The following is a 14035-nucleotide window of genomic DNA, read 5'->3' as shown; positions in this document are numbered from 1 at the left end:
TCACGTGACCCGTCTTGTCCGTAGTGCCACATTGCCGATGCCATCCATGTCCTCCCTTAAGGATGCTACGGACCGCAAGGTAGAAATCTGCCTGAAGTCCGCTTATTCCCTTGCAGGGGGGGCAGCACGGCCGGCTATGGCCATTTGCTGGGTTGCCAGAGCGATGGAGCGCTGGGCGGATTCATTAGAGGCTTCTTTTGAATCCGACTGTCCGGCCGAACAAGCGGAGTTGATTGGCAATCTCCGTGATTCGGCCACCTACATCAACGAGGCGGCTCTAGACATTAGTACTCTGGTGTCTAGAATTTCTTCAGCAGCGGTAGCTGCTCGTCGCACCTTGTGGCTGCGATCCTGGAAGGCGGACGCAGATCCAAGAAAGGTCTGGAAGCGTTGCCGTTTACCGGAGAAGTTCTCTTCGGTCCGGATCTGGATAAGATTGTGGCCACGCTGGCGGCAGCCAAATCTGCTTGTCTCCCGTCGGCCGCTGCTCCTTCTGGTTCTGGACCATCGTCCTTTCGGTCATCTAGGACCCAGGGCAGGCCCAAACCACAGTCGTTTCCTCGACAGGCTGGCCCTAAGAAATCGGGCAAGCCCCGGAAACAGGCATGGAGTACCAGACGTCCGGCCCCCAAGCCAGATGACAAGCCTGCGGCCTGACGGTCCGGGTCTCCCCTTGGGGGATCCCAGGGTGGGAGGCCGCCTGCTGCAGTTCTCCCGGTGTTGGTCGTTCACTACGACAGACACTTGGGTTCTGGAGGTGGTCTCTCACGGGTACGCCCTCTCCTTCCGGCACAGACCCCCGGCTCGATTCTTCACCACGGGTCTACCATCAGACCGGAACAAGGCTACGGAGCTGCGGAAGGTATTGCACACTATGCTCCAGGCTGGAGTTATAGTGCCTGTTCCATTCTCCCAGAGGGGCCAGGGTTTCTATTCAAATCTATTTTTGGTACAGAAACCCAATGGGTCATATCGTCCGATTCTCAACCTCAAAGCACTCAACAAGTCTTTGCGGGTCCCGAAGTTTCGGATGGAGACCCTACGGTCCATCATTCTGGCGCTGGAACCTGGGGACTACATGGTGTCATTGGACATACAGGACGCTATGGCGGTCATGGCGGCTTCTCTGCGGCTGCAAGGAGTCCGCATGTTGCCGTACTTGGACGACCTGTTATTGGTGGCAGGATCTCCAGAGCTCCTGTTACACCACTTGGACCTGACCATTGCACTGCTGCAACGGCACGGCTGGCTAATTAACTGGCAGAAGTCCACTCTAATCCCGTCTCGGAGGATTCTGCATCTTGGAGCCTTATTGGACTCGGGACAGCAAAGGATCTTCGTGACGGAGGACAAGATCTCTGCTTTACAGTCAAGGGTGCGCAGTTGTCTGCACAGCCGCCGGGTGTCCTTACACTCGGCGATGAGGTTACTGGGCTCCATGGTGTCGGTGTTCGACATGGTGGAATACGCCCAGTTTCACTCTAGACCTCTGCAGCACCTGATCCTGTCCAAGTGGAACGGGCTGCCTCAGTCTCTGAAGTTCCAGACGATTGTGCTCACCCCGGAGGTTCGCCTGTCCCTTGCGTGGTGGTTAAAGATGACCCACCTCAACAAGGGACGTCCGTTCTGGGTTCCAAATTGGGTCCTGTTGACAACGGACGCCAGTCTTCGAGGCTGGGGAGCAGTTTCGGGTCCACACTTGTTCCAGGGCAGGTGGACACCGACAGAAGCGGAGCTTCCAATAAATATCTTGGAACTCCGTGCGGTCTTCAATGCTCTCCTGCAGGCACAGCGGTTTCTCCAGGGTCACCCGGTGCAGGTCCAGTCGGACAATGCTACCACCGTGGCCTACATAAACAGGCAAGGAGGAACTCGCAGTCGGGCGGCTCTCGTAGAGGTCTCTCGGATCCTGGTTTGGGCGGAGCGCAATCTTCCGGCCATATCAGCGGTCTTCATCCCGGGAGTGCTAAATTGGGAGGCGGACTTTCTAAGTCGCCAGGACGTTCATCCAGGGGAATGGTCCCTGCACCCGGACGTTTTTCAACTACTGGTGGACAGGTGGGGTCTTCCAGAAATCGACCTCATGGCGTCCCGGCACAACAACAAGTTGCCGGTGTACGGGTCTCGCACAAGAGACGAAGGGGCGTCTCTGGTGGATGCTCTGTCCGTCCGGTGGACGTTCAGGTTCGCATACCTGTTCCCTCCGGTCTCCCTTCTTCCACGGGTAATCCGGAAATTCAAACAGGAAGGAGGGACGCTCCTGTTGATAGCTCCCGCGTGGCCCAGACGGCACTGGTTCTCAGACCTTCAGGGTCTGTCCGTGGACAGTCCTCTGCGGTTGCCGCTACGACCGGACCTTCTGTCTCAGGGTCCTTGTCTTCACCCGGACCTGACTCGGCTGTCTTTGGCGGCGTGGCTGTTGAGATGGCCATGCTGAGGTCCTGGGGGTTTGCCAGCTCTATGCTGTGTACCATGTTACGAGCTCGGAAACCGTCTTCCGCGAGGATATACCATCGCGTGTGGCATACGTTCTTCCAGTGGTGTCGACCGAGAGGTTATGCACCGCGGGAGTTTCGTCTGTCTCGGATTCTCGCCTTCCTGCAAGCGGGACTAGATCATGGGCTTCGCCTTGCTTCTTTGAAGGTACAGGTTTCGGCCCTATCTGTCTGGTTTCACCGTAGGATTGCTACAATCCCGGATGTGCGCACCTTTATGCAAGGTGTTCTCCGTATTCAGCCGCCCTTTGTTCCACCTGTGGCGCCTTGGGATTTGGCTGTGGTCCTGAGGACTCTCCAAGGACCGCCGTTTGAACCACTGGGCTCAGTGGATATTAAATGGCTAACAGCTAAGACTGTTTTCCTTCTGGCCGTTGCTTCAGCCAGACGTGTTTCTGAGTTAGGGGCTCTTTCTTGTAGACCCCCTTTCTTGGTTTTTTTCATGGGAACAGGGCAGTGCTCCGCACTCGGCCCGAGTTTCTCCCCAAAGTTGTTTCCCAGTTTCAGGTTAACGAGGAAATAGTGGTTCCGGCCTTTAACTCACCGGGTCTTTCCGTGGGTGAGGCCTCTTTGGATGTTGTGCGGGCCTTAAGGACTTATGTGGACCGCACTTCTTTGTTTAGGAAGTCGGACGCTTTGTTGTCCTCTATGGCTTCTGTAAAAAGGGTTGGCCTGCTTCAAAGCAAACTTTGGCAACCTGGATCCGTATGGCTATTTCTGAAGCTTATCTTCATGAAGGCCTACCGGTCCCTCCTTCTCTGAAGGCTCATTCCACTAGGTCTGTGGGTCCTTCGTGGGCAGCTTGACGTGGTGCCTCGGCAGTTCAGATCTGCAAGGCTGCTACGTGGTCTTCTGTCCATACCTTCGTGAGGTATTACAGGTTTGACACCTTCGCCTCTCAGGATGCTTCCTTCGGGCGGCGGATTCTCCTTTCTGCACAGGAGCGTCCCCACCCTTAAAGGATACTGCTTTGGGACATCCCCAAGGTATCCTGTGGATACCCTATGGACCCTGAAGTAGAAAATATGAGATATGGTAAGAACTTACCCTTGTTATCTCTATTTCTACGAAGTCCATAGGGTTCCACAGGACTCCCGCCCTGTCGCACCTGTGCTGCAGATGGGCTTTGCTCTGGTCACCGGTTTTCCGTCTCCCTCTGGTGAGAATGTGATTCTTGTATGTGTCCAGATCTTTGTTCTCTCTCTTCCTTCTCCTCCTCCGGCCTATGGCTTGGTAACTAACTGAGGTGCCTTGGCCTGGGGGCGGGGTATAGGAGGGGGACCTAGTGCATCCTGGGAGGCTGAAAGCTTAACTCTTTGGTGCCCTGCGACTGACGTCACACCTATACCCAAGGTATCCTGTGGAACCCTATGGACTTCGTAGAAATAGAGATAACAAGGGTAAGTTCTTACCATATCTCATATTATATGTATATATGTATAATATAACAGTCTTTTTTTAATAGTAGTTAGAGTCAAGTTGTAGGCATTTAGGGGTCCATTTACTAAGCAGTGTTAGGAGACAGAGTGAAAAGTGATAAGGTGCCAGCCAATCAGCTCCCAGCTGTCATTTTTCAAACACAGCCTGTGACATGACAGTTAGGAGCTGATTGGCTGGCACCTTTATCTCATTTCACTTTGTCTACTAACACTGCTTAGTAAATAGCCATAAAATGGCCTCTTCATGTTATTTAATGACCTCTGGGTGTGACCATTTTATAAATAGTTCATCTGATTATGTGGTATAGTAGTTTTATATTCTATTTTAGCCTGGAAATAAATGGCAATGGGGTGTGCAGAATGAATCCCAGGCATCTCCGATTTGTATATAAAATGTGTAATTTAATTTAGGAGCCAAAACAGGATGTCATTGTCTTTACTTTATATAGCTGCACCAGTACTATATTATCTGTTTTGTTGCTGGCTGTGGACAGGCTCATCGTGGCTTCATTATGCCCCTATTTTCTTAGCACGTAAAACCCATCATTCTGTGCTATCCCTGTTGATAGTGCTGCACTGTTCTGGCAGTATCAATCCCTATCCGTACTCTTCACCTAAGCTTACAGTCCTGGGTAATAATTACAGGGCAGGCACATCAGGCACAATGCACTCTGTCTATTTCCTTGTGTGTTCTGGTGGGTTGTCGGCTATTGACTCGGCTGCTATCAGATGAACTTTGGTAGGTAATTGTTGTCTGCCAGGGCCGATGTCATTAGTCATTCATGTTTTCATTCTACCTTTGCGTTATTTGTAACGGTCAGAAAATCAATTTTCATATCCCCTAATGTCCTCGCCCGAGTTGTTCTGAAATTGAGCTGTATGAAAAGCAGGCACGACGTGGGCTGATACGGACGGGGCCCGCCGTTTGGTGTAGACACTCGGAGAGCAATGTAAGATGTATAATTACGTATATGCACCGAAGACCCAATAAGCCTGGATCAAGGTTTGTATTGTCATCTAGAAGTGAATCATGCCTATTAATAATGTGTGCCGTTTTAAAGTTTTTATAAATCACATTTAATTTATTTTGTTCATAGCTCTCCTTCACATCGTACATTTATCCTGTACATCACTGCATTTAATTATATCAGTGTACTGCTTATGTAAAAAAATAAAATAAACAGAAATACCCCAGTAAAACGGAATATCACCGTATTAAGACCATTCCATTGAGGTATGAAGAAAATGCCTTTTGATTCAAGCTGTGTCATAGATGGGCAGCATGGTTGGTGTAATGGTTAGCATTGCTGCCTCAAAGCCTTTTGGTCAATTTCACTGATGTGAATGGCCAAAATATTCTCAGAATATCTGCACGCTATATAAATAAGGGTTAATAAATAATAAATAAATAATTGCAGTATTATTGGTTCTTTTCTTTACCTTTTTAAAGGGAATTTTACCGTTTGGCTAATATGGTTTCCCAATGCACCGTATTGAAGTGCAGTGTCCACGAAAAAATGCAATTATGGCTCTTGCGAAGGGAGTTCCAGAGAATATTTATTATGATTAGTTAAGTGGATATTTCTGGGTAAATCTAGATCAGCCTCCCACGTTCTGTGTGACCTGGCAGTAGAGAGCAGCAATCTGGATTCCCCCTAACTTGCTTATTGTATGCTTGGATGTACATTGGATGATGGTGCCTTTAAGTTTAAGTTAATAGTACGCATTGTTCCTGCGAAACTCCAATATTTATCATCTTGCCTGCTATCGATCTGAAAATTGAAGCTGCCTTATGCCAATATTGTCCTTTGGCGTTGGCTTGTGTCCATGCTGCTCTGTAAATAGAGTGATAAGCTCAGTGGGTAGTGTGTTAGATGTGTGTTGCAACCTGAGTGTGTGCATACCGTAGACGAGATTACGCTGAAATGTAAATGTTTATACAATTTGCATACAGACGCTTGTATTCCACCAATGCTCTGTCACTTTATGACGTTTGCATAATATTTCTCTGCTTCTGGTTTGTTGGGAAATAATGAGGTAATGTACCCGACAAGTATGCAGCCTGTAACTCTCAAAGCAAACAGTCGTAAAACTACACGTCCCAGCATGCCCTGCCAGTCACAGGCTAGCAGCGGATGTTGCGACTTCTGGCTCCAAAACTGCCATAGCTTTTCCAATACCTGCTTTAGTGTGGATAAAACTGTGGTTAATTAGCATTGTTTGGAAAATGAAACATTTATGGAACTGTCTGGTATCACTGTTGCTACAAATCATGATGAAGTCTGTTTTCTGTCTGTGGGGTCCATTTACTAAGCAGTGTTAGGAGACAGAGTGAAAAGTGATAAGGTGCCAGCCAATCAGCTCCCAACTGTCATTTTTCAAACACAGCCTGTGAGATGGCAGTTAGGAGCTGATTGGCTGGTACCTTATCACTTTTCACTCTGTCTCCTAGCACTGCTTAGTAAATAGACCCCTCAATCTGCCGAGATGTTCATGAAAGATGAGGTTTTACCTCGTTCTGAGATCTGAACTTGGCGGGAAGATCCGAGCCAAAACCAAATAATAACTCCTCTCTCCTTATTTGTAATTCCTCAGTTAATGTATTTGTGTAAGACCAGATCTCGCTTTATGGTATCTCCTGCCTCACTCACACATGTAGCCGACTTCTGATATCTAACCTATAGACCATAGGTCCGACGGTCATTCATATCGCTCCCCATTCAGACCCCCACTGGCCAGTTCTCTTGATGGGAATTGTAGTACAATATGCCAGTGACGGACTAAGATGACGGACTTAGATGCCCTTCCTCAGGAGCAAAGTGCTTTTGGGAACTATAAGGAAGATGTTTGTAGAGTGGAAAAGTGAACCAGTAGAGAAGTTGCCCATAGCAACCAATCAGCTTCGAGGTAACATTTCTCAAGTACAGTCTATAAAATGGAAGGTAGAAGCTGATTGGTTGCTATGCTCCATTTCTCCACCTTACGCAGCTTTATGCATCTACCGCCCAAAAAAATGGAAATGTGGGAAAATTATTAATAATAGCGATTTAGTTTCTTCCACTAATAATTGCTTTCTCCTGCAATAATTTAAAGTATATCCAATTATCTCTTCGTATTCATCTAGAACCCCCGTACTGGACGCAGCCAGAGAAAATGGAGAAGAAGCTGCAAGCAGTACCAGCTGCCAGCACTGTCCGGTTCCGCTGCGCTGCCGCTGGCAAGCCGCAACCCACCATCTACTGGCTGAAGAATGGAAAAGAATTTCGTGGGGAGCATCGCATTGGGGGCATCAAGGTAGATTCCATCTTCCTCTATGTCGCGCATTACTGACGCTAATCTTGGCCAAGCAAGCAAAGTTCCCCTATGTGCTCACTCCATCATAGAAAGAGTGTAATATATTGATGTATGCTATATGCAAGTACCGTATGCTGGCTTAAGTGTCTGAGCCATACTCCCTACAAGGAAACTTTCTCCTGCAGTCCCTCCGTGCTCGCGAATGAGGTGGCAAGCAGCCTTGTAGTGAGCAATGACCCTGACAACGGAGGCGGCATATGGCATTTACATATAGCCCGCCGATATTCTGCTCTCTTACAGGGCAGAGTGGATTCATACAGTTAGGGCCATATTCAATTAGGTGCGAAAAGCCGTTTTTTCGCCCATTTTTTTTTTTTTTTTGCAAAAATTTTGCCTGAAAATGTCACTCCGCATTCAATTCCATTCCGTTTACGCCTATGCGAAAAGTCAATGCACTGAAATAGGCGATACTTTTTCTCCACAGAATAGCAGGAGAAAAAAAAAATGCAAAATCTATATTTTGGGGTGCAGATTTTGGGAAACCATTCAGAACCCTTGGCACCCCCCCCCCCCCCAATAAAAAAAAACCAGGAGCACCGCAAAAAACTCCGTAGAAATTTGGGGCAAAAATGAAAAAAGTGGGGGAACAACTTTAAAAATAGCAAAATAAGGTTCTGGGGGTGCTCTAAGAGGGGACCAAGTGTTTTTCGGATTGCAGGTGCTTGTATGGGGGAGGAATTAAACTTTTTCTAAAACTTCACTTTAGAGATATTAAAATATGCTAGTACCCTTTTTCAAGTACCCCAAATTTGATGGAACTACTTATTTTTACCAAACAAATACTGCTTTATGCCATTCTTCACCACTTTTGCAAGGACGCTAATAACAAGGATTTTAAACAACTTCAGTACCCCAAATAGTTTTATTAGGGTTATTGGAACACTTGTACATTGATCCCCAATGTTAGTTCATCATTTTATGGGGTACAGACTGCTTTCCCCCATTCTTTCACTACTTTCCGCCTGTTCTGCATTCGCCTGTTTAGTAATTGAATATGGCGAAAAGCGCGGACACGCACGATAAGTTTTCACGTCCAAAACACGGGATGTAAGCAAAAAAATCAGGTAGGCGGAAGTTTTTCACGGATGCCAAAATAATTGAATACGGCCCATAGTGTCCGTTCTAGCACCCTGCGCCTGTCACAACCGGTACAGTTCCTCTTTCCTGCCTGCGGTGTCACTGTCTGCCCCGGTTTCTTCTAGCACACTCAGCTGATACAACACACTGCTGAGATACAGACCAGAGTGTGCTAGAAGCACCACAGCAGAGAGCGACACCCCCAGGCAGGGAAGAGGAACTGCACAGGTTGCGACAGGTGCAGGGTGCTAGAATGAACACTACATAGAGCAGAAGGCTCTGCAAAATGTACTTTCTCACAAATATATTGGGCACCCACTAAAATGCAGTCTGCTCTATTTAAAAGCACAGATACGAACCTTCAAATATATTTATATACAGGATTCAGGAGCTTATCCCTTGTGAAGGTAATACAGATAATCACTAATCATGGCGGCAGCATTTATACTGATAACAGAGAACAATAGTGTATCATGTTTTCTGCACAGCAAATAACAGAACAATAGTGTATCATGTTTTCTGCACAGCAAATGTAAATCTATTCCTAACGTATAACTTTCTTCTATTCTACGCACGTTTTGTACATTTCTCTGAATGTTTAATATACCGTACTTACATGTGTATTTTATGTCTTCCTTCTACATTGTAGCTACTACTGGTGGGGCACCGTTTATTGGGACAAACCGCACGGGCGCGTTGTGTGCCCGCTTCCTTCGATACACACTGGCATGGGTGGGGCTAGTTTGGGGCTTGCTTTAGTCCCTGCCATTTTAGAATGAAGAAATCTTAAAACTGTACAGTTTTAGGTTTAGAGTGTATGACCTATTCTGGTCTCTTGCTCATGTTACTGACATGTTAAGCTGTAAAAAAATGTTAAGTCTCTGCAAAGGCATCGCCGTGCTTCCCTGATAAGTGTGGATGAGAGAGCCGGCCGACCCCGGAATGTTCAGGTCACAGTCTGGTCACATGATGCACGTGATAGCGAAAGTGGTTCCATTGTATCCTGTGCCAGAAGACTTCACGTAATCCCTTGTGTAGACACTGCGTGGAGCTGGGAATTATACTGGAAGGAAAGAATACAAATGTTTCCCTAAAATAACTACATTTGGCCATTCTCATTCTTGGCGATGTATCATTAGGGCCGTGCAGCAGCATTCGGCCCACCTTTACAGACATCCGCACACCCCTTTTTCTTCCTGTTAAAAGTCATGCATGCTTTTTCTAATAAATGCCATTGGGGAAACTTAGATGCTGAGTACTAGGAGACACCTCTAAAATATATTTAACACATACCAAACTCCGTTATCGGTGAAAATGCCAGTTTTTCGGAATAAATAAAAGAAAACGTCGAAATCGGGCGTTTTTCGCCAAAAGATAGGTGAAAAGTCTTCTCCATCTCAGAAAACTTCCCTTTGCCTAAAAATGTGGGGATTTCTTTCAGAACCCTTTGGACACCCCCCACACCTAATGATAACTTACGCACAAAAAAATCGTAAGTTGTGTATATTTGGCGAAAAATTTTGGGTGAAAAAAAAAAAATAGTTGAAAATGGGTTTAACGTATTGGTTTTTCGGGGGGCCATATGGATGCAACAAGTGTTTTAAACATGGCACGGGGCTGCCACAGGCGTTTTTTTTTTAACGGCTTAAAAAGACCGTTAGGCAAAAATAGGGATTTTGCATTTTTTTTTTCTCCTGGTCTGAGATGGAGAAAACTTTTCGCCTGTTTAAGTCTATCCGATTATCTTGGGTGCGATAATATCGCGGAAAAAAATCGCTGATAATCGGCTGATATTTTCGCTACATACGGCCCATAGCAGTAAAATAAATGTGTCCTTTTTAGCAGGTTTGATAAATCTCCCCCACAGACCCTTAGGGGATGCAACAGTCTAGAACTCTCTTCCCTCACAGCCAATCTCCTACAGTTTTAGTTTGCTTCCCCTATGGCGCTGCGAGCAGAAAGCTTCGAGATCAGAGCCACCGTAAGTGCAACAGGTGTTTGCAACGCATCTTTATATCTTGTTAAATAGCATCTCAACCTAGCGCCTGTAGAAAAAAATCTGTAATCACTTCCAGTGAGGTGAATGTAAATTTGATGTCGCGCGTCAAACGCACCAAATTCACCTTCATTAGAAAATTGATGGAAATTCAAGAACATTACTGCCCGTGGGTAGCTAGCTTAGCCCTGCTCACTGAGCACATACGTGTCTTGCTCAGTCTGAGCTGTGGTTGGCAACCTTCTTGCCCGCAGAGGCGTCTAATCCCGAGCATGTGACCTGTGCCCTAGCCATGGGACTGAATGACTGGGACTACAGGAATATTTTTTTGTCTATCGCACTCCCATCTCCAAAGCTTTAAGCCAGAAGGAATGTCTAAACAAAGGCTCTCCTGACAAAGGGTATCAGCTGCAGAGAGTGAGCAGGAGCAGGGGATAGATAACTTAAGCAGTGTAGTCGTGTCCATACCTTATCTGTGTGTCCTGTCCTCTAATCACCAGACCAGGCCGTGCATTAAAGCAGACTTATCGATTCCCACTGAAAAGGAAACCTGTTTACAGTCCGTGTAAAAAATTCAGGCAGATGAGCCTTTTAAACCTGACTAAGTGATAAAACCGTTAATGAATGAATAATGAGCGCCATCATCAGGCCGAGAGGTGTCAAACACAGAATTCTGTGTTTTAAATTTGATGTCCTTATAGTTCAGTTTCAATTTTAAATGTATATTATTACATACTAGCTGACGTACCCGGCATTGCCCAGGTTTAAATCTTCAAGTTATTAAAGTTTTATTATGTGATGCCGTCCAAATCCATCCAGTAGAAGGCTCAGAACAGGCCTCCTGGGTCAAAGTTCTGTCAGGCGCACTCCGCCATGAAGTCCGAACAGGGACCCCAACCACTCCATTAGGCATCTCAGACCAATTGCCACCCCTCTGTGAAGTTTTCATTCAAATCCATCCAGTGGAAGGCCCAGAACAGGCTCCCCGGGTCAAAGTTCTACCCAGCGTACACCAACGGGAGGTCCGACCGGAACCTCAGCCCCCTAGTATGTAGTATGTACGTTTGGATTGACCCCCTATGTTTCAGCACCCAAAAAAAAAAGCCTCTGACGTCACACGGGCCTCTTAAGCATAGTTAAGGATGTTTTATAAACATGAAATGTGGGCAGGGAATAAAACAAAATACAAGGTATATAATATAAAATAACAATTCTCATTTCTCCAGTAGTGCATTGATTCCTTGTTTCATGCTTCCTCCTGTGTGTGGGGCAGTAACGCTCCTGTAGTATGTCTGGAAAGCAGACTGGCTTTAAACAAATGTGTGTGTGTGTATATCAGTAGGAGCGTAGTCCTTTCAGCGCAGCCTCTGATCCCCGTGTTTGGGAGGCCAGTCAGATTGCTCCCCTAGCACAGCGGTGACAGGCTCCAGACACAAACTCTCGGCCAGATAAAATCTCATTTTGGGTAGAAAATGTGTGAAATCTGAGCACTGGAGCCTCTGACACATAAACACTTTGTCTCCATCAAACAGAGTAAAATAGAAACTACTTTTTTAATACACGCAGCTTAGCTGCTAGGTTTGCACAGACCGCTGGCTTACATGGAGGTACACAGAGCAGTTGATGGACAGGTTTTAAATAATGGAGGGGAACCGTTTGTCCTTTTTTGGTATTAGCTTTTTGTGGACCCCTGGGAAACATTACGTAGAATATTCTGTAGGACCACTATACACAGCGGAGTGAGGCAAAATGGATGCCAACAGCCCCCTCTGTTAAAGGTTAATTCTAATAATAGCTACGTTAATCGGCTAACTACTTAAAAGCAAAAATGTTTAGGCAATGCATGCTGACACTTGTAGTTCTACACCACAGCTGGAGAAACAAAATTTTGGGAATAAATTATATACAGCAGACTATAGTCAGCTTTGTGTGATGGCGTCATGGCAGTTCGCGGTTGCAACGCTAGATGCAGGTCACGGTATATTACGTTTATAACAGCTATGCATGGTGGTTGTAGAGCTCCCTGCCATTAATCCCTATGCAAAATGTCAGAGGTGGAGTAACCCAAATGTGATTAACAACTTTAAGATGGAGGCTTAGGTAACAGATTAGTGGGGACTATTCACTAACAAAGCGAAAATTGTTCTGTTAACCGCAGCAGCCAATCCATAGTTGGCGATGATCAATCTAGTGCACGTTCGGCAATGACAGTAATCGTCTGGTCCTTTGCTGTAGTTTTTTCCACATTTATATTTTGTTAATAAGCCCCCTCCTCCACCCCTGCAATTAAAGTAGAACACTACTACGTATGTGACTCACCCAGGTGACCTCCTACAAGAATTTCATATGACTTTCCATCTCAGATTTTACAAAGCGCATTAATATTTAAATCCTCGCTGGAATCTCTGTTATCGTAAATCTGTGCGCACTAAATGACCCTGGAAAAGTGGTGGATTATCCCTTCCCAGACTCCTGTGTAGTCAGACTATGCCTGGGTTCCAGTGTGGGCCGGCAAATGTTTGTCTCCAAGGAGAGACGGGTGACGGAGATGATTAAATTCATGGGAGATTTCCAGTAATACCAGTCAAGGAACATGTCGTCTCCTGGTGCTGTCCATACTGGTTAGTTAATAAGACAAAACAATTCCGTGGGTTATGTGATCACAGAACTCTTGAAAGTGCAAAGTACAGTTCTCTAACAGACTGTAATAGACTTAAGACACGGTCCTGTCCCAGGGCAGCATTTTAAAGAGCAAAATGAAATCAAAATGCTTTGTCTAACAGAGAAGCTGCATGTAAGTAGGCTGGCCTAATTCTCTTTACCGCTTAATCATTTTTAAACGGAACAAGCAAAACTGGATTATTTGGGAGACACCTGCTTATTTGTTGAGGCATGAGGCACAGCATCTTTCTCTACCTCTTTGTGAACAATTTTCACAGTGTTTATTGATTTATAAAAATAATAATCAATCTTTCAGTGTAACATGTACAAAGCGTTTTCCATCACACTTATTGTTCCGTGAGCTATCAGGGTGGTTGTCTGCTGTTTCCTCTTACGGCGTAAGACCAGTAGAGACCGGGTGCAGAGGGCATTGGTTACTTAGCAAGGGTGAGCGTGAGCTCTGTACACGTGGTGCAGTGAATTCAATATCTCCATTAAGATTTGATCATTGGGGGGGAAGTAAGAAAAAAAAACTGTATTTTGTACCCAGGTGCTTTCTGGAATGTGGAAAAGATATTTGAGATGAAATACTTCAATAAACATACCCATATAAAAGAGACATACGAAAACGCAATACAGTAGTCCGTGATGATAGGTTTATAAACATTCAACGCAAAAATTATCAAATTAAATCTGGCGCTCTACCATGCTTGCGTCCTCTGAAGCTCTAGCCCGCTTGCACCCTCTGGCGCTCTACCCTGCTTGCATCCTCTGGCGCTCTACCCTGCTTGCATCCTCTGGCGCTCTACCCTGCTTGCACCCTCTGGCGCTCTACCCTGCTTGCACCCTCTGGCGCTCTACCCTGCTTGCACCCTCTGGCGCTCTACCCTGCTTGCATCCTCTGGCGCTCCAACCTGCTTGCATCCTCTGGCGCTCTACCCTGTTTCCGCCCTCTTTCCTGCTCACTTCCTCTTAAACTCCTTCTCTCTCTAGCACCTGCCTCCTTTTCTTTT

At 46.2% G+C, this 14035-nt stretch overlaps 1 protein-coding gene across 4 annotated transcripts in view; it reads left to right on the top strand.

Annotated features, from left to right (window-relative positions):
- FGFR3 (fibroblast growth factor receptor 3) overlaps positions 1-14035 on the top strand; it is a 90539-nt gene that overhangs the window by 48841 nt on the left and 27663 nt on the right. For all 4 annotated transcript variants that reach the window (XM_088454993.1, XM_088454992.1, XM_088454991.1 and 1 more), the window contains exon 5: positions 7059-7228. In XM_088454993.1, coding sequence (XP_088311119.1) covers positions 7059-7228 — 170 coding nt within the window. The remainder of the gene's footprint in view (positions 1-7058; positions 7229-14035) is intronic.

This window comes from Taudactylus pleione, unplaced genomic scaffold, assembly GCF_031769625.1.
Source record: "Taudactylus pleione unplaced genomic scaffold, aTauple2 ptg000638l, whole genome shotgun sequence".
NCBI lineage: Eukaryota > Metazoa > Chordata > Amphibia > Anura > Myobatrachidae > Taudactylus > Taudactylus pleione.
This window is presented reverse-complemented; position numbering and strand designations above follow the sequence as displayed.